Genomic DNA, 20902 nt, shown 5'->3' with positions numbered 1-20902 from the left:
AGCTACGCAACTGACACTTTGACATTTTCTGAAGAGACTCGATCGGTTTATAAGATGAACAGATTTAATTTATGCTTATTAAAGCTCTCAGATTTCATCAAAAATATCTTAATTTGTGTTCCGAAGGTGAACGAATGTCTTACAGGATTGGAACGACATGAGGGTGAGTAATTAATAAAAGAATTGTCATTTTTGGGTAATAAAAAAATGTTTAGGCAAAGATAATCAAGGTGCGTTCACTCCATGTTGTAATTACTGTAATTACGAGATTCCAACTTGTAAATAGCCTTCACATACTCTTAGAACTCGTAAATACAACTTGACGCTGTACCACCTGACCACGGCAGATTCAAGGTGCGTTCACACCATGTCGTATTTACCGTAACGATTCTGAACTGTAAAAAGTCTTCTTGTGCTTGTAGAACTTGTAATTACAATGTGTAAACTTGTAATTTTATGAGAGCTATACGACTTGTACCACGCGGCCACTGTACCACCTGACCACTGCATATTGAAGGTGAGTTCGACTTGAAGCGGCGCTGCGCAGAATGACATCAAAGTACAGCAAGAGCGATTTGAAAGCATTCTGACATGAACGCAGTATTATTTAGCCATTGAATATGTTGCCATAGAAACGCATTAACAGCACGTCAGAACGTCACGTGTTGTCATCTCGAAATTATGGTAATTACGACATAGCGTGAACGCAGCTTCCTATGTAGACTGCCTCTGAAAACTTGCAGGCAGCATTTGGGCACGAAGGGACCTCACAAAACTTCTGAGGCAGAGTAACGGTTTAATGATCTACAGCAAAATATAGAAAGCTTTAGTGATAACTAAGCAAATATTTAATTAGTACAATAGTAATTTCTCGCTAGAAATTACATCAAAAGTGGGAAAAAGTTGGTAAAAAATGTACATTTACACAAACTGACCACCAACCGCAACTTTCAGATGCCATCTTTATTTTCTAGCTCAACTGTCACAGAATAGAAAGCACAGGATTGTGGGATATCAAAGGCAGCGAAGGATACATCTATGCTGCCTTCAAAAATCCATCAAACGAAGGTATCTCAGTGGACAGGAAGCATTGGATTCGGACATGGCTCGATGCCTAGAAATGGATCCTCCGAAGGCAGCGTTTTTAAGCTTTTGGAAACAGCCATAGAGTTTTGTAAGTGCAAATTGCATTTTCCACATTTCTTTCTGTCGGTCAGCACTTGATAAGAATAAACATGTTAGAGTACATCTGTATAGGATGGAAAATGTGTTTACAAAATAGAAAAACTAGACTAGGAAAAATTCATATTGACTTTAAGAATTTCATGACCTTTTAAGATAATAATTTATTTTCCATCCCTGAACGTCCCAATTTCATCCCTGATATTTTCAGGTTAGAAAATATGTAATAATTATTACAATTAATTGTAATTGAACAATATCCTATTCATACTTTTTGCCAACAACACCTTAATAAAAAGTACTGTGGCAGTACCATGACACTGAAAATATTCGATGGTAATATGATGCTTTTACACCACGTACGGTACTGTCCAGGGTAAAATACCATGGTACTACATAGACTGTAAAAAAGGTACTACCAAGGTAAGTTAAATGTTAAAAAATTATATGACTGTGGACCACTGTTTTGTTACTCAAGAAAAAGACTAGACAGACAGTTAACACATTTTGTAGCTTTAAAAATGATACTTTTACAATTTCCTTCACCAAATAAATATAGCCTACGATATTTAATAATTTATTGTAATGTAAATAATTTATAGCAAATAAATTTATTAAAACATTACCCTACTGCCAGAACCACCCGTGTAAATATAAAAACCGTATTCTTACACTTTTTCCTCACCTCCTGTATACAAATATATTTTTTCAAAATTGTCTCTGGCGCCAACTTCATTCAAGCGCGCGCACTCTCGTTTCTCTCTGAAGCGGAAGTGGCTCGCCGGAGAGTTTCGGCTGGCTGACAGCAGAGGGAGAGAGAGAGAAAGAGAAATGGCGCCTCGGCACTCTACTAGCTGAGAGACACAGTCAGAACGAAAGCCACTGACAAGAGCTACAGGATTGGACCTGTCTATCAGCGGGGACAGACAGCAATCATGGTGAACACCAGGAAGAGCTCGGAGCACAAAGCCGCCAGTCCCTTCATCTCGGGCCGGACGAGGTCGTCTCAGAGGAACACCCCAAACTTGGACGAGCACAACAGCCGTGTAAGGAAGAGAGAGACACCGGCAGCCTATTCTCTCCGCCAGCCGGTTAGCGAGCTGCTCACTCTGGCCTCTTGGAGATGGATGGTTGGATGGATGGATGTATAGATAAATGGTTGGATGAATGGATGTCCACATCTTTTGTTCCCAAATTGCGCCTTGAGTGACACTTGGCGATGCAGAAATTGCAGTTTAATGACACGACAGCGCTTAATCGTGGCGTGTCGCTTAGTTTTATGTGTTTTGTCACATATATTAGCTGGACTTTAATAAAGCCGGCTGGCTGGTTTAATGCACTCAGTGCCCCTAAGTTGTCTTTGTTATATTGGTGTCCGATTCGCGAATGAATCGTGCTATTGAACCGATTCTTTTGAATGAACCGAGTGAACCGATTCGCTGTGTTTGCATGGTACTTCACTTTGATAACTTTGGCAGTAAAACTGAAAACGATATATAACTTAATATTTGACCTTATATATTTTTCCGAGCAGGTAGGGAAATATCTGTATACACCTATCTATGTATCTGTAGGGGAAAAAACAAGAATTGGAGTAGGAGCACCGAGATGAAACTCAAAATAAGAATATAGTTTTATTACAAACGTTTTGAAAACAGAAGTAGTTTGAAAACATTTCACCACAAAAAGAAATTGCAGCGTTTTGAGTGATTAAGTGAATCTGATAATCGAAAACAACAGTTCAATCGAACCGATTCGCTGACAAGAATCGAGCGTTATTTTGTTGCTGTGTGTTTGTTGCGCTCGAGAGGTACCGGCGCGCGCCATGCTGACACGCGCTCCGACGCACCGAACAGTCACAACAAATGCGCGTTTGTCACCTTTTGTCGGATAAAAAACGTCTCGTCCTCCGTGTGTCTTCAACAATAAAACAAGCTAGTGTTGGGGGAAGGGAAAAGCTCAGCTGAGACAGACCCCTTGTGGCTCAAAACAGACATTGTTCGTGATATTTTTGTAAAGTAAACTTTGAACTTGAGAGTATTAAGATTAAACTTCTGATTCTGTGTGTTATCGGTTCTTGGCACAGGTTGTTTGTGTGGATGTGCACATTAGGAAGGCTGTTTGAAACGATAATCCCGGATTCATATCATAGTTATCGTTATATTATGGTTTTTTGGACATGTAACGTTACCATGGTACTGTACTGTATATGTTTAGTAATGAAGTTCCATGCTGCTGTTACCGTCTGATGTCATCAGTACGACAACAATACTTTTTGCAAGGGTGTTCAGTTTAATTATCAAGTTCTGTGCTAGTTGTCAAGAATGCTTGAAGTTTTTTTTTTAATAATAATTATTAGATACGCTGCCACAAGTTTCTGGCATAAGTGGCTTGTCCTCTGACAATGAATTTGGTTTGCGCTCAATACCCTTTATGTTGTTATGATTTTTGGGTGCATTATGTCGCTATTTAATTTCAAACCTTTCAGTGACAGATTGATTGATACAGATTGATTAAAATAGTGATTTCCAGGTGTGGAAATTAATACTTATTCTAATTAGTATTATTTGATCATTTTTAAAGTCATATAAATTATTTAGTGAATATAGATGTATGTATCTAAAAATATATAATCAGTTACAATTTTGTGAGCAAAACTTGTTCGCAAGCTATAGCCTAGTGATATATTATTTATGGCTGAGTGAGTCTGTTCTTGTGAATGAATCATCAAACTGATTCACAAATCCTTCTGAATGATTCATTAGTGATTTGTTCTGAATTTGTATGCTTTTAAAAAATGATTATCCTGTATTTAGCAAATGACTGGAAAGGTCATGGAAGTGATTTGGTATAAAGTATTGGAATAGCATGATTTCATACTTTTGGCTAGTTCAACCTCGAACTCTTTATTTTCTTATCTTGCATGTTATTGGGTGGTGTAAACGGTGGCTATGTTTGAATCATAGGCTTATTTAGTCAGCAGGAAGGTTTGAATGAGATCTGGGAGGAGAGGATGCAGAATTTGAGAGATGACATGAGTCCTTTGCTCACCGCGTCAATAGAGGATGATGAAGTCTATGTCACGTGAATCCGATTGTTCTTTCAGGTGACTCGTGGCCTCAGCTGTGATATTGTGTCAAGTGTCCCCAGTGCAGATCATATTTGAGTGTGGACTTGCCATCATCATAATTCTCTCTATGTATTCTGCATGCTCGTGCAAGCTTTTTAATATCCTACACACCTCTGCCTGTTATAGAAAGAGCCCAGCAGTGATGTTAATAGCAGTAGCCCACGTTTGTCCCCACCTCCCAAGCGGACACGCAGGCAGACGCCACCAAGTTCTACTGATACTTCTCCAAGTCCCCAGAGTAAAGGCCAGAGAGGCTCATGGACCATGTCCAAACACTGTACTAGGTGAGGTCGGACAGTCGATGTAGTTGCATGATTAATACTTATTTTTTGTGGTATTTTGATGATCTCATCCCATTATATTCAGTGTTGCAGCATTTTAGTTTTGTGTTGCTCGCTTTTAGTGTATATTGGCTTTTACACTGTCTACATGGCAAATGAGCAACATGACATGCAAATTTAAACATAATTTTCAATATGTTTTGACAAAATGTATTTAGACAAGAATTGCTTTTACTCAAAGAAAAAATAGTAGGTGTTTCTGTTAATAATGCAGTAAAACAAGGACTTTTCTGTCTTTTTATACTATTTGTTAAGAGCTATTTTCTCATGCATTTTCACCTTGTCTTCCAGGTTGTCCACTGGTGCCTTGCAGAATGGACACAGTAAGTGTATATTAGTGTATTCATTTTAATTTACTGAATCATTCTTTATTGAAAGCTTACAAGGAAGGGTCACCCAATATTGGGGGAACATGCATCCGATTTCTTTCCTAGCTGTTTATGTTCGCTTTTGACATAACTGACTGTGTATTTTGTGGATACCCTCCCAAGATGGTATTTTGACTTCATTTTGTGTGTTTCTGACCATTCAAGCTCAATAAGTCACGAAAGAGACCTTGATTTGGTACTCTGTGGATCTGTAACACTCAAAACAAATAGACAGCATTTAGATAAGTTACATCAGGTTTGATGTCAATGATGTCTGATCATGAAACAGTGAACACATGAGGGTACGTTTGATGTTCATCAGGGGATGACTTTAGTAACCCCCTTTTTTAACGCATAGGTCGAATGAGTCTGAGGGGTGATTCTACATCAGAGGGGGACCATGGTCGTATGAACGGTCATGTTGAGCTCAAGAGAAGCCGTCGCATCAGGAAGTCCCAATTCGAACACCTCAATCAGAGTTTACTTTTCGACCAACTTGTCAACAGGTAAAATCTGATGCTTGTATGTGTAGTTAATTCATGCCCGAAGTATGATGATAGTTTCCTTGAAACAAAGTAAATTCCAAACTTCAGAGTTTCTCTCCAGTGCAAAAAGACCATTTATTGCCAATTAACCTATGAAACAGCTTGTTCAGGATCTTTGCTTCTTCTCTTACTGATGCCAGACATGTCATAAACATGAACACATGATTAACTACATTTACACGTCTAGACACCTATTCAGTGTTGGCCCAAACAGTCAGCAAATAATTTATCTCCTGGTTGTGTGTCTGTAAAGTTATTGAGCGTCAAATGATGTTGGATGGTCCTTTTCCGCTTCACGACTACATACCAACTAGAATTGCACCCCACTAAGAGCTCACAGTTCGAAATCATGTTCTGTTTGGACTTTGTGTGCGTACGTTATAATTCCCTCATGGTTTTGAGTAGCTAGTGTATAATTAGTAAGACATCCGAAGCCCACAAAGTTTACTCTTGCAGAAACAGGCACTTTAAACTCAAGAACTAAAACAAGACAATATACAGAGTTCACGAGCAGATCTAGAAGTGAGCTCGCTATGTGTGGTGATGCCAGTTGTTCAGCTTGCATTCATGCACATAATGGTTTCTGATATAATTGGTGATTCCCAGTCAAGGCTACATGTATCCCAGGGGTACTTAAGCAGGTTCTGGCTGTACTTGAAAAGATGTAGACTTTGCTTCATTAAACCTGTAAGTCTTTGTCAAATTTTTTACAAATGAAATGCATCTGCCTTAGGTAATATTTCACACTCGTTTGAGCTTCTGTGTTGTTTAAATTCCACCATACTGATACAAAGACCGCAAATGGCTGCACTTGTTAAAAATCTCATCTTGAGCTCTTTTATACTGTAAATAAATCTGCTGTCATGTCTTTCTCAGGGAAAGTTTTGTGATTGAACACACATTTGTGGTTTAACGTTGATGAACACATGGCATATTTACACTGGCATGGAGTGGCATTTTCATTTTAGTCCAATGTGAGCCAAGCAACACACTCACGCTTTGGATTGTGGGATTGACAGCAGATCGGAGACTATGTTGAAAGCATCGAAAGGTTCATAAATGCTCAACTTTATGCAAATGCCAAGCGAAAAACGTCAGGTGGCAGCCAATCATTGTGAGGTGCAGGTAGTGATGTTTGTCATGAGTATTTTGATGTTTGTCAAGTTTTCCAGAAGTTTCTGCAGGAATTAGTGCTTTATTATATTGTTTACATATTGAACGCTTTGCGGTTGTTGCATATTTGCTAAATATTGCTGTGTGGATGTTGTCATTGAGAATAGAATAGGTTGGGTTTAAAAATTTGATTAATTTGACACCGTATTTTTATTTTGGGGCATTGGGAAACAAAGCTTGCATCTTTCCAACTGTAACTGAATGTAGGCTATATATGATGATTATTTTGTCCATGTCCTGAACAAAAAAATTAAACACACTCACTTCAGACACACCCCAAAGCTTTTTGAGCGGCGCTGAGTTTTGTAGTCGGTGTACATGTACCATTACAGATGCGACAAGGTAACGTTGAAATGCAATTTTAACCAATGGATTTACTAGGCTGTGTCCTATCAAGGGTTTTAGTGTGAGCTAACAGTTGCTGCTAGTCAAAGACAGATGGTGAAAGTGTATTGGAGAGAGGAGACCTGCTGGTGTGGCACATGAATGGGCTGAGCTGCTCTACTCGTTCTGAGCAATGTTACTCCATACTGAAGCTTAGAAACCTCTTTATGAACTCTCTACCGATTACTGATTTTTACTATTTTTAAATATCTGAATATGTTTGTGTATCACGGTTCGAGAACTAATGTTTTATTAGACTAAAAATTAAAAACTAAGTTTTGTTGTTGAATGCATGTAACTCTTGTGTCTAGAGTTGTCAAAAGTACCGACTTTGGTACCAAGTCGGTACTGAAATTTAAAAAATGTGACGATACCAACATTTCCCTCTAGCATTTTGAGCGCTGTTTAAACAGATTCTTAAACACTTCTGATTGGCCATTGAGTTGACGCGCTCAACATGTATGTCTGCGATTGGCTACAATAGTCAACAATGACATCTTTGACGCTCTTCATCGAGCGCTTACACTGATACACACAGGAGCGTTTGAAAGCGGGGTCTATCAGTGGATCCGTCTATCAGCAGATATATTAGGGATCCGCTGATAGACGCCTGCTTTTAAACGCTCCCGTGTGCATCTATGTGTGAGCGCTTGGTTTTTTAAATCATTTTTAAATTTCAGTTTAATTTTTTTTTACAACTCTTCTTGTCTGTTGTTAGTACGGCAGAAGCAGTTCTTCAAGAGATGGACAACATCAGCAGCATACGGCAGAATCGGGAAGTGGAGCGCCTCCGCATGTGGACGGACACTGAACTGGTGACTCCTCCTATCCTTTAACTGATTACACAGCAGAACAATTGGGCCGCCTTGTTTTCCATCTCATTAAGCCAACAATTGCCCACATTGAGGTTAATAAAATCCTGTGTTACTCTGAAGCATTGGCCTCTCTCTTCAGTGTGGGCTGTGAACCCACTGATGAGTCAACTCGCATACTACAAACTACATTGCTCCATTGATTCTTCTCCACATTTCTCATTTATATGTTTACTTATTTATTTATTTATTTATTTTATTTGGTTCAGGAAAACATGGACATGTACTCCCGTGTGAAGAGGAGGAAGTCTTTGCGGAGGAACACATATGGAATGCAGGGGCATCACAAAGTCATGAGCAAATCAAAGGACCCTGAAGAGGAGGAAGGAACTGAAGGTATATGTGGATTGTGGACTTATGAGGAGAACAAATAATGGTAGAGAACAAGCTATAACATTTATACCGTGGTATGTTATTATAGAAAAAATCTGGCACCAAGCAAAAAGAGTACTGCTTTGAAAACTGTTGCAAACAGCACTTTCAGTGCAGACAGCTTTGTTATTATAATATTTGAGTTATGACGTGTCATCATGCGAGTTGTCTGGTGTAGGTTAGTGGTAGGCCGATATATCGGAAAGGCTGAGATATCGGCCAATATTTTGCATTGGCCGATGAGCTTTTCTGTTTGGCCGACGTGTCGGAACAGTCCTCTTTCTCATTTTTAAGAGTCTCATGAGGAGGGAGAGGAGGATGAAGATGTGGAGGCTGATGATGATGAAGACGATGAAGGAGACGAGGCAGAAGAGGTTGGAGAGGAGAACGACAGACCTTATAACCTCAGGCAGCGTAAAACTGTGCAGCGATATGAAGCTCCCCCAATAGGTACTCGCTTCAGACACATTCACACGAGCAACAAAGCTCTCTATGCTCGCTCTCTACGTCTCGCACAAACTTAAGCCATGTAGTCTGTGCAATTATTGAAATATTTTAAATGATGATTTTTGCCTTTTGAATGTGTTTTTTCTCAGAGCCAGTGAACAGGAAGCAAAGCAAGGGCTCTCTGTTCGACACACACCGATCTCCTGCAAGAAGAAGCCATATTAGGTGAATAATGGTTATTTGCATCTGTCCAGATGTTTCTGTCCTTATGTCTCATTTCTCCCTGTTGTACGTTTAATGATTTTTGGAGGGATATTTCATTTTTTTTGTTTTCTGTATTTTTATCACCAGAGTAAAGAAACATGCCATTCACAGCAGTGAATCAACATCATCATCAGACGAAGAGCGTTTTGAAAGGCGGAAAGGCAAAAGCATGAGTCGAGCTCGTAACAGGTGACATTACTCACTGAATGACTGTTTATTCACACAATTCGTGGCTTGTTACAGAGCGGAAGTGTGTGAACTTTTACTAAGGTTTGATGTTGATCTGTTATTTGTCTATATTGTGTGACAGGTGTCTACCCATGAACCTGCGGTCAGAGGATTTGGCTAGCGGTGTTCTTCGAGACCGAGTAAAAGTGGGTGCCAGTTTAGCGGATGTGGATCCCATGAATCTGGACACTTCTGTGAGTCTTGGAGTTTTATACTCATGTACATTCAATTTATTATTATCATCTCCTTGATGCTTCATTGATTTCCATTGAGGAAAAAGATGCTTTGTGGGCTAGCATATGTTCTTGTCTCTTTCAATGCAGGTGAAGTTTGACAGTGTTGGAGGTCTCACCCACCACATCCAGTCTTTGAAAGAAATGGTCGTCTTCCCCCTACTATATCCAGAAGTGTTTGAGAAGTTTAAGATCCAGCCTCCAAGGTGTGGCTTATTCCTTACATGATTTTTTTTTTTCACAAGGGTTTTTGTGTGTAATATGCATCATGCGCTTTGACACCAACAATTTTCCCCCCTCTTTGCAGAGGATGTCTGTTCTATGGACCTCCAGGAACTGGGAAGACGCTGGTGGCGCGGGCTTTGGCTAATGAATGCAGTAAGGGTGACAGGAAGGTGTCTTTTTTCATGCGCAAGGGCGCCGACTGCCTCAGCAAATGGGTGGGAGAGTCTGAGCGACAGCTCCGCCTACTTTTTGACCAGGTGATCTAGCAGACAACCTCACAACCCTGATCCCAGTATGACCTTGAGCTAGTTTATGTTGTCTGTGAGGGGATATTTGTTGATGAACAGATATTGCACATTCCTGTTAAGTTGTAATGAATGCAAAACCATTTCCAGGTCGAAACATCCACTTGTTACAAGAGAGAATACTATCTCAACAGCTGTTTATGATCACTATTTATTCATATTACACATTTAAGGCTAGCTTTTATAAACTCATGGTGTACACTACATTCTCTGGGTTCACAGAGAGAGACATGATTTTTAATGAGTTTGCAGTTTTAAATCCAATTTGTTATTTACATAATAATAATAATAATAATAACAACAACATTAATACAATTAATGAGTTTAATAAATGTTATATTAAAAAAACCTTAGACTGTATTTTAGTGTTTAACATCTACCGTAATTCCTCAAATAAAGACCGGTATTCAAATAAACGCCGGGCCTCTGATAGTGGCCGGGGGCGTGGTCAACGCGGACAAATAAAGGCCGGTCTCAAATTAAGGCCGGGGAAAAATTAGTGTACACTCAAAGACGGACTCGCTCAGCGGTTGTCATATCACAACTATTCAGTGTTTTTAACCACATGTTTATTTTAGGTTTCAGACATTTAAATAGATATGATTTATAGCAAAACAATACATTTATAGTTTGTAAAATACACAATGGTGTCTATGGAAGCAGCAATAACAATCCATTCAAATATATTTGGCGACGTGTTTTATTCATATCAGATACACAGTGTAAGTAACTATAAAGTTTACTCTATTCTTCTCCCAGTTCACCGGCCACTTACTTTCATGTATTTCGGGACAAACTGAAGAATTCACGCGCTGTAACGTAACAAATCCAACAGACAGGAATCTCTGAACTGCGGTGCCCATCTCACGTTACAGATCAAGATAATTTATAAAGGGTTTTAAACGACAAAACAAACTCACTCACACGGATTTGAGAGTCAGAATATTAGATAGTTGATGACATAGTAAGCAAGTTTGTTAATATTTAGAAATAAAAGCGCTACATCTGTCATACAGCGCTATTTTGGCTGTGGTGAACACGTGCCAAGCATGACGCGTCACCATGGAAACTTGGCTGGCGGGCGGGCGGGGATCGCGAATTAGAAATAAAGGCCTGCCTCTAATAAAAGCCTGCTTCAAATAAAAGCCGGCTACCATCTGCAGTTCAGGTAAATAAAGGCCCCGGTCTTTATTTGAGGAATTACGGTAGTTATAATTTTGTCCCTGATATTATCAATCTTATAAGTGAAGAAGTTCATAAAGTCGTCACTGCCGTGTTGCTTTGACACTTCTGAGCTTGAAGCTTTCTTTTTCGTTAGTTTAGCCACTGTTTCAAATAAATACCTAGGATTATGTTTATTTTCTTCTAATAGGTTTGAAAAATAAGCAGATCTAGCAGCTTTTAAAGCCTCTCTGTAAGCAATCGAGCTCTCTTTCCACGAAATCCGAAATACCTCTAGTTTAGTTTTCTTCCAGTTGCGCTCCATTTTTCTGGCTGCTCTCTTAAGGGCCTGAGTGTGCTCGCTGTACCACGGCGTTGGACTATTTTCTTTAATCTTCTTTAAGCGCAACGGAGCAACTGCGTCTAAAGTGCTGGAAAAGAGAGAGTTAAACGTTTCCGTTGCAATATCAAGTTCTTCTAAGCTATCCGGGATGCTGAGATGATGAAACTGATTAGGAAGATTATTGATAAAGCAATCTTTAGTGGCAGAAGTTATAGGTCTAACGTATTTATAACACAGAGTCGGCTTTGCAGCCTTGGCTAAATGTAATTTACATGAGACTAGATAATGATCTGAGATGTCATCGCTCTGCTGCAGAATTTCAACAGCATCAACATCTATTCCATGTGATAATATTAGATCTAGAGTATGATTACGACAATGAGTAGGTCCTGACACGTGTTGTCTAACTCCAATTGAGTTTACAATGTCTTTAAATGCCAATCCCAAAGCAACTTTTTCATTATCTACATGTATATTAAAATCACCAACAATTAGTACTTTATCTAGTAGTGATGTGTCGCTCGACTGTGAGCCGACTCCTTTAAGTGAACGGGTAGAGTCGGTTCCCTTCTGAGAGACGTTTTCCCTTTTTGTGTATTAATACAAGACAGAATAATATGATTATCCTTTCGCTATTCTGCTCAGCCATACGTCAAGTAGTCAATATCTGAATGTTATTTTGATGTGTATATGCGTGTGATGACATTACCGGTGCCGCGGCTCTCGATTCATCTCACGCACAGACAGTAGGCTACACATTAACATAATATTGTCACTGCATGGAGTGCGTGTGGTCGAGCATTGTGGTGTAAAGATCATCCTTAATATCACGTAACACACGCAAGCCTATACTCTTATTACTGAGCCAAATGATCCGGTTCGGTTCCCTAAAAAGAGCCGAAATTCCCAGTCATGTAGGATTTAATGTTCGCTACTCAGAATTTATTTGGCAAATGTGTTTCCATCTTCCATTATTTGCATTAACTTTTTTTCCGCACAAGTCAAAAACCACCTCAAGCGAGCGTTTTTAAACTTTTTTGCATTACGGTAACTTTTTTCCCCCCGAACTTTGGCATTTCCATCTCTCGTTTCTGATGCCATACTTCAAAATGCGCATAAAAACAGGGTGATGGAAACTAGATAGTTAGTCTCTGTTCTTTCCCTAGCTGTTTTGATGTGTTAGGTATGTGATTGTCCAGCCACACACCTAACACTTCCTGTTCTTCTGGCAGGCATACCTCATGAGACCCTCCATCATCTTTTTCGATGAGATTGATGGCCTCGCTCCTGTTCGCTCCAGCAGACAGGATCAAATTCACAGGTAATGCATTCAAATGAATGTGGCGGGTATTGCAGAAGGTTTCATCATCAGGATTAGAAATGCTCCTGAAGGAATCAGATAGTTCATTATGATTTCCACACAAAGGGTTTTGGTATTACAAGGAATGTATCATGGAAAACAAGATATTTCTTGCTCGTTTGAAATGAGTTAGATGTCCTACCCACATGTACACCTCAACACCTTTTCATTTTACATGCAAAGAGGTTAGCCAGTCATTGTGTTTTAATTGTTTAGCTCCATAGTGTCCACATTACTGGCATTGATGGATGGTTTGGACAGCCGGGGGGAGATAGTGGTCATCGGTGCTACAAACAGACTCGACTCTATCGACCCCGCACTCAGGAGGCCCGGACGCTTTGACCGGGAGTTTCTGTTCAACCTGCCAGATAAAAAGGTGCACAAATCCTTTATTTTACTTTACCGGGTATTGTGTTGGTTGCCCGCAGCCATCCTTCGTGTCCCTCACTCAAAACACTAATCCTGAAATAGTCTGACAGCTCAGTTTGTAGTCTTTCGCAGCCTTTTTGGCCTTTGAAATGCATCTTATCTGATAATCTCACATATTCTGTTTGTCAAGCTCGTTGACAACTTGACAAATGGAATGCCAATTAAATTTGATGAGTTCGGTTTAGCATGCTGCTCACTGCTGATATCTGGGCATTCCTGCTTTAGTTCAAAACATTTCATGACTGGTGTTAAAGCCTTTAACGTTACCTTTAAACAGAAGATTTTCAAGTCACTTTTAAAGTCAAGCTACTGTTTTGACTTAAGTATTTAGCACTCCAAGCTGTACATAAATAGACGCTAACTACATATAAGACTTTAAGGGAAATATCTTTGTAAATTTATAGCATATATATATTTCCTTTGTCCACCAGTCAGAGGAGTTCTGCACTATCTGCACAAAAATGAGGATTTCAAATAGTGTCAAACAATCAGTGTACTCTAAATACCATCAATCAAACCAGAAAACTTTCAAAGACACAATGATGATCAGTATAATAGAGTATTATTAGTGTAATAAATATTGTGAAATACATTGAAAATCTGTGTATTTAAAATTTCATTAAAACCATAGAAAAATTTCCTTTTTTTTAAAATGTAAAGCATATAATTTGGTGTGGAAAAAAATACATTATTGTAAACGTATACAAAATATATTTTCACTAATGGTCTCAGACCTCAAATACATTTGTTGTATATCATTTAATCTATTTATTATTCATAGTTATTCATTTAAAACACATAATTTGTAATAAATGTATTCAATTGGGGATAAAATGTACATACATTTATTTTTTAACTATTATTTTTTTAATCAGACCTGTTTAGTTGTCACAGAATCAGTAGAGTAGGGACAATAAACAAACTGGGAACAGATCGGTTTTGAAGACCCACCCCGGCATAGTTCATGACTGTGCGTCAACTACGCCTGAGCTTTGTAGCTGAAGTTGTAACATCAGGTCAGGTCTGTGCTGCTCTAATTTCTGGATGTGTATATTGTGTCTTCACAGCAGGGTGCTGGCTAATCAAACGTTAGCTCTTATGTTTTCTCCAGCCCCTTTGTAAAGAGTTTATGATCAAAACAGTTTGGTTGTGCTTTGTTTCATCTGTAAACTGTCTGTGTTTGTGTTTATGCTCACCAACAGGCCCGAAAGCACATTCTAGAAATCCACACCAGGGACTGGAGCCCCAAGCTAGCCGAACCCTTCATAAATGAGCTAGCCGAGAAATGTGTCGGTAAGATGGATGCAAAAGTCATGATTTTCTAGCTTCAGCTCTACAGTTCATCCCTACTAGGTGCAAAGTTGAATGCGTTTTGGGTCTCAAGTCATTTCTTTCTTTCCATAAAAACGCCAGTCAGAACATGTTTGATGTTTAAACTACATTCAAAGTCAGATGTGAGCGATTACAACTTGATATCTCCGGATCATAAAGTGTTTTGTTGTCTGAGACTCAGAAGAAGATGAAATAAATGGCAATGCCATAATAAGAACATTTACTATGTTTTACACACCTGCCTCGGGTGTCAGTGTTTATTCATCACGTTTTATTATTTTTTTAATGCAGTAACATAATTCACTGATGCATTTTATTTACTTAAAAGTGAATAAACAGAGTGTCTTAAAGTGTTTTCCTAGATATTGCCATGTTTGTCTGACTTAATTTTTTTGCACTTTTCTCAAATTTTAGTAAAATGTTTGCCTGATAATAAAAGGCATTTTTTTTGTTTTATTGTGTTACAGTATAAACGGTATATATATATATATATATATATATACACACACACAGTGTGCGTAAAGGAAAATGTAAAATAATTTGAATCATTAATTTTTTTTTAAATACAATTATTTAAAATCTACTATTTAATTTTTTTTGCACTTTTCTCAAATATAAAATTACATTTTCTCTTTGAGTTGAATGAAACACAGCATTAATAATTCTACTGTTAGCAAGGCTATAATGAAAACATAGTAATACCTTTTTAATATTAATATACCTATTTATTTTTGTGTAATATTTACAGCTAGCTAATATGTCCATATTTCTACATAGTGACAATCGTGTGTCAAACTCTGCTGTCTCCCCGTGTCTCAGGTTACTGTGGGGCCGACATCAAAGCACTTTGCACAGAGGCTGCGCTAGCGGCTCTGCGGCGGCGCTATCCTCAGATCTACGCCACCAGCCAGCGCTTTCAGCTGGACGTGGGCTCCATCGTTTTAGGGGCCCAGGACTTTGGTTGTGCCCTTCGCTCCATAGTACCTGCGGGCCAAAGGGCTGTGGCTCCGCCCGGCCAGGCCCTTTCCTGCGTATTGAAGCCCCTGCTGGAGCCCACGCTGGCTCAAATGCTTGCCTGCCTGATGCGAGTCTTCCCCCACGCAGAGCTCCTGCACAGGGAACACACACACGGTACGCCCTCCATTTCCTGCTGATGGGTTGTATTTTGTTCGCTGAGTTATTTCTTTTATACATCACAGGTACAAAAATTGCTTTCATTTGTTTTTTTTCTTTGCCCTTCTTTTCTCATTTAGGTGTTTCGTCATCCATTTAAATCTATTTTTTGTACCTTACGTACAGAGCTTTTATAATTACCACCTCATATTTCTGCTGGGAATAGAATTTTCCCAGTGTTTTTAATGACTGCCCTCTTTGTAGTAATAAGTCCAATCCCTCCATTTTAGTCTTGAGGTATGTTCAGGGGAGACAGAGGACAGATTGGTCACCTCGTCAGGGAGCTGCTGGTGTTAGAGTCTAGAGTTTTTGCTTTGCAGTGAAACTTTGTATGAAATGTTAGAGATGATTGATAAATTGATTGATACATTTTAAAGATGATTGATAACTGGTGAATGAAACATTAAATCAAAATTTACCCTTTTTTTTAGGTTGATGAATAATATAAATATTTTATAAATGGTTAATTTTTCAATTAGAGCAATCTTTTTCCTCTAGAACAGTGGTCTTCACTATTTTTTTTTCGTGAGAGCCACACTGATAGGACAAAGTCAGTAGGAGAGCCAATTTTACCGCAAAGTATCAAAAGTTACATGCAGTCATAAATACCATGTCTGCTTATCATTCTGTCATCCCTGAACATACAATATGCATCGCAATAAATACAAAAGGGCAGGGGAAAAAATATTCTTTATGATTTTCCAGTCAAATTTGTAACTGAGACAAGATGATTTCCCTTAATGACAAAAAAAGCAGGATTTCTAGAATATATTCATCCTTGAATATATTTAATGGCTGTAAGTTATTTTTTTCTACATTAGCCCATCATGTATCTAACCATTCTGAATGATGAATCTGAATGTATTGTAGTTTGTATGAACGCTAAACACGTTTATATGTCACAAGCTTCAAATCGGAATTAGTTTTTTGACATGCCGCACAAATACACAAAGTTTCCCGCTGTTTGCGCTTAATAACCTTCTTCTACATTGGTTCTTTTTTTTAAACAGCAGACTTCATATTTATCCATTTCTGTTCTTAATTTGGAGACTATGGAACTGTTGTGCTGTGCTGCTTATATTTATCACACACTAAAAATGCCCAAAGCCAGTCGTCTGTGGATGAGAATCCGAAACAAGTTATAACCCTACTTGTTTTTAATGTTTTTATGAAATATCTGTAGTGACTGCATGATCATATCACCGTATTATTTACCGCCATGCGAGCCACAAATGAAAGCTTGGCGAGCCGCAGGAGGCCGCGCAATGAGTAACACTGCTCTAGAATGACTTACACTATTTTCCCTACTCTATTATAGTCCCTACTCTACTCTTATTTTTCCCAGTACTTTTCACAAAAACATTGTAGAAAGAATTGAGCGGGTAGGACTAGGTCTCCCCAAGCTATCTTTGTATCATTCTGCATTTTGTATGAGGCACCTGGTACAATGGATGTTACCTCCAGAGTGGGCTCCCCCATGGCTAGCCATGGAAAAATCTGTTGTTTCGCTTATACCTTTTAAGTCCTTATTGATAACAAAACTACCACTACCAGTGCATAATTACCCAATTATTTCCCATCTCATTATTTCCCAACAGTTTGGAAAAAGACCTCCTGCATTTTGGGGGTTGAGCCTTTTTTAAGCCCTTCGTCTGCTATCTGGGTCAATCCAAAGTTGTTAATAGGTGGAACACCTGTGTTATGGAAGAAATGAGTTGATAAAAATATCAGTATTCTGGAAGATGCATTGATCTCTTTTGAGAGAGTAAAAAAAAAAAAATCAGCTTTCCTAATGATCAATTCTGGAAATATCTACAAATTAGACGCATGCTCACAAGTATCTTTGCCTCCCCCTCACATGCTCCCAGGGGTAAAAACACTCTCATGATGATCCAGAATATCATGGGTACTGGCCATGAGGCACCGAAATATTGTTCCTTACGTATTAGTCAAATGGGCTAAAATATTAGTTCTGCCATTAAGATAATTTGGGAAAAAGATTTGGGATGCACATATGAAGATGAAGAATGGGGGAGGATCACTGGTAATTTAAAATTGATCTATAGATATATTGGAACACGTCTTATACAATTAAAAAATTTACACAGATTCTACTGGACACCCAGAAGGCTATTTAGAGATAATCCTGAATTGTGGCGATGCCAGAGAGAGGAGGGGAACCTATTTCATGTCTTGTGGCAATGCTCAGGAGTCCAGTATTTTTGGAGAGAGGTGCATGATTATATATACCCAGCAGGATCTCTTTCCTAGTTTATACATTCTTGGTGACCCTCGGGCCTTGGGGTCAAAAAACTTGAATCACAGTGGATACAGAGCTGCATCATGCTGGGTTTGTTCATCATGTGTGATTGTTAAATTTGAAAATCTTCCGAAAGGCCTCTGATTTGTGAGTGACTTTCAGATTTAGGACGGGTGGCAGCCCTTGAAAAACTCTTCTATAGTCTGCATGGGAGAACTAACTGATGTTTATTTTGATAAATGGGGAACAATTTTGCTTTTCTGTAACCCACAGTAGTAGCAGGCATGTGGCGAGATAAAAATAGTGGTCATGGTAAACATGATATAGCTCCTAATAGGAACTTATGGTGTTGGCAACACCCCTGCCCCTCCTTATATATATATGTAAATATATATATATATTTTTTTACAAATTTATTTATTATTCATTTACTGACTTGCTTATTTATGTTGTTACAATTTTATTGACTAACTCCTTTTTTTTATGTATATTTTTGTTTTAGTGGTTTGTTTGTCAATACATAATTATTTATATTATTTATTGATTGCAAATAAGAAAATCAATAAAGTTCAAATTTTATAAGAAAAGTAAATGTAGAAAGAATACATTTGCAAGAATATGCCTCCATGCCTTTATAAACTTCTCTCAAGAATAAATTTGTAAAGAAAAGATTAAAATCAGGTACCGTAAATATCTGATTTTGTTCTCGCCTTTTTCTCAAGTTCTCAAGAGAAAGTGCAAATACAAGAGCTAAGATTTTCCTGATTTGAATAATGTTTTACAAATGTATTACTGAGGGAAGGGGTTTAATTGAATAAATAATAACATCATTATTATTTTATTTTAATTTGTTTTACTTTCCTTCCCCCAATGTTAATGCATGAAATCAAAGCACTATTTCTTGCTGAATATTCTGTTTTCAGTTTTTTCAGTTTTCTGTATTAGTTAAACTGGCTGTAAAGCACTGTGATAGAAATGGCAGCATTTAAAGTTTCTTGCCTGTGATTTCAGACATGGACAATCATCTGTTGGTGGAGGACTCGTACAGCGAGGACGAGGAATGTCTTGGTGCTCCTTCCATTTATGAAACTCAGCCAGGATCGCCGAAGAAAGCAGCTTCCTGCACCACCCATAAACCCTTTCTCCACTTTACCACGTGAGTTACATAAATTCATACAGAACTCAGTTGTCATCCTCAGCGCCCTTTTGATTAATCAGTACACTGAGACCCTTCATTTATTATGATTATGCATAATTAACAATATTGTCATGAACAATGACTACCATATAGCTGTTGTCTTTTAGAATTAGAATATTAGATATTATAATTTTTATTGGAACGTAAGAAGTTTAATTGTATTTTTATTTATTTATTCATTTTACCATGAATATATCCTTTAATGCTGATATGGCAATAGAAAATAAACAACAAACAAAATGTGTGTAATTTAAAAGTTCCCTAAACCTGAGAGCTTTATTTGATATTCAAGCGCTGTGTTTTGCTGCCATCTGTTGGAATGCTGTAGAACTGACAGTCAGCACTGAGATGTCTTGTTCCTCAGCAGACCTACTTCAATCTCATTTGCATTGATTTGTTCTTCATGGTTCAGTGGTTGCGTTTTATGACATTCGCTTGAGATCATCAATACTTGCAGCGCCTCACACTTAAATGAGATGTTGGCAAGTGGTTCATCTCAATATATTAATATACAGTATAGATGTCAAATGCATGAAAATTTGTCGTCCCTAAAGAGCTGCCAACTTTATCAATTACCTTTATTTCTCTTCATTACATTATTGGAGTTTTAGTCAGTCATCATAGCTTGATTCCGCTTGTCAGCAACTCTTCCTTAATTCAGAATCTGAGGTTGTGTCTCGATAGATAGATAGGTAGATAAGATAGTAATACGGATGGATGGATAATGACCTTTTTTTGTTTTGTATCAGTTCTGCCTACCAGCAGCCCACCTCTTACCGGCCACGGCTGCTGCTGACGGGGCCCCAGGGCGCGGGGCAGAGCACACACCTGGCCCCTGCTGTGCTGCACCACCTGGAGAAGTTCACTGTGCACCGTCTTGACCTTCCCACACTATACTCCGTCAGTGCCAAAACCCCAGAGGAGTCCTGTGCTCAGGCAAGCTGAGACACACAATCACTTTTGAATATTTCACACAGCCTGTGTGTGGGGCTGTAGGCTTGTAGTATTAACAGTGTTTTGACTAAGATGTGTGATCATGGTAGTCATCCACCTTATTCTTAATGTTAGAACAGCTCATCCATTTGTAGCATAAATGCTTCCGGTGTCATTCGCTTCCAGTTATTTTTCCTGTACCAAAACAGTCCGTTATGCTGGCTTGATGTTGCAAACTGCTATTTCTTATCATATTATTTTAATTTATTATATAATCATTAAAACACTGGTTTGTAGCACAAATAGTTTGACCTTTTACTGCATTTTGTTAATCTAGTTATTTACATGGCAGCTAATGAATCAGAAATCTAGAAAATAGCTTGCTTCTGCGTTGCAAAAAATAAGGTAGATGCTTTGGAAACACTTTATAACATTTATTGATAAGTCAGTAACTAACTAACAAAGATTAGATTTGCAGTACAGATAAATATATATATATATATATATATATATATATATATAATTAATGAAAAATATACATATTTCTAGCAAATATGAAAAAATAAAAATAAAAGATAAGTAAAAATGGAAAAGGTTGGCAGTACATACAAGAAATAAAAATCAGAATTTTTATTGTTGAGCCC

The 20902-nt window shown here is 38.2% G+C and overlaps 1 protein-coding gene across 2 annotated transcripts in view; it reads left to right on the top strand.

Moving 5' to 3' along the window:
• Positions 1-1971: 1971 nt before the first annotated feature.
• atad2b (ATPase family AAA domain containing 2B) overlaps positions 1972-20902 on the top strand; it is a 106503-nt gene continuing 87572 nt past the window's right edge. The window contains exons 1-18 of one of the 2 annotated variants that reach the window (XM_056269247.1): positions 1972-2228; positions 4439-4596; positions 4945-4976; positions 5380-5527; positions 7842-7938; positions 8205-8331; positions 8662-8817; positions 8964-9039; positions 9166-9267; positions 9389-9500; positions 9630-9745; positions 9847-10021; positions 12806-12894; positions 13150-13309; positions 14565-14655; positions 15514-15825; positions 19139-19283; positions 20075-20261. In XM_056269247.1, coding sequence (XP_056125222.1) covers positions 2118-2228; positions 4439-4596; positions 4945-4976; positions 5380-5527; positions 7842-7938; positions 8205-8331; positions 8662-8817; positions 8964-9039; positions 9166-9267; positions 9389-9500; positions 9630-9745; positions 9847-10021; positions 12806-12894; positions 13150-13309; positions 14565-14655; positions 15514-15825; positions 19139-19283; positions 20075-20261 — 2394 coding nt within the window. In that variant the 5' untranslated portion in view covers positions 1972-2117. Of the gene's footprint in view, positions 2274-4438; positions 4597-4944; positions 4977-5379; positions 5528-7841; positions 7939-8204; positions 8332-8661; positions 8818-8963; positions 9040-9165; positions 9268-9388; positions 9501-9629; positions 9746-9846; positions 10022-12805; positions 12895-13149; positions 13310-14564; positions 14656-15513; positions 15826-19138; positions 19284-20074; positions 20262-20902 lie in introns of both variants that reach the window. The other variant, XM_056269246.1, reaches the window with a different exon arrangement.

The sequence above is a fragment of the Rhinichthys klamathensis genome, unplaced genomic scaffold, assembly GCF_029890125.1.
Source record: "Rhinichthys klamathensis goyatoka isolate OS25496 unplaced genomic scaffold, OSU_Roscu_1.1 h1tg000281l_1, whole genome shotgun sequence".
Classification (NCBI taxonomy): domain Eukaryota; kingdom Metazoa; phylum Chordata; class Actinopteri; order Cypriniformes; family Leuciscidae; genus Rhinichthys; species Rhinichthys klamathensis.
The sequence above is the reverse complement of the archived record's forward strand: the minus strand, read 5'-3'. Positions and strand labels throughout refer to the sequence as shown.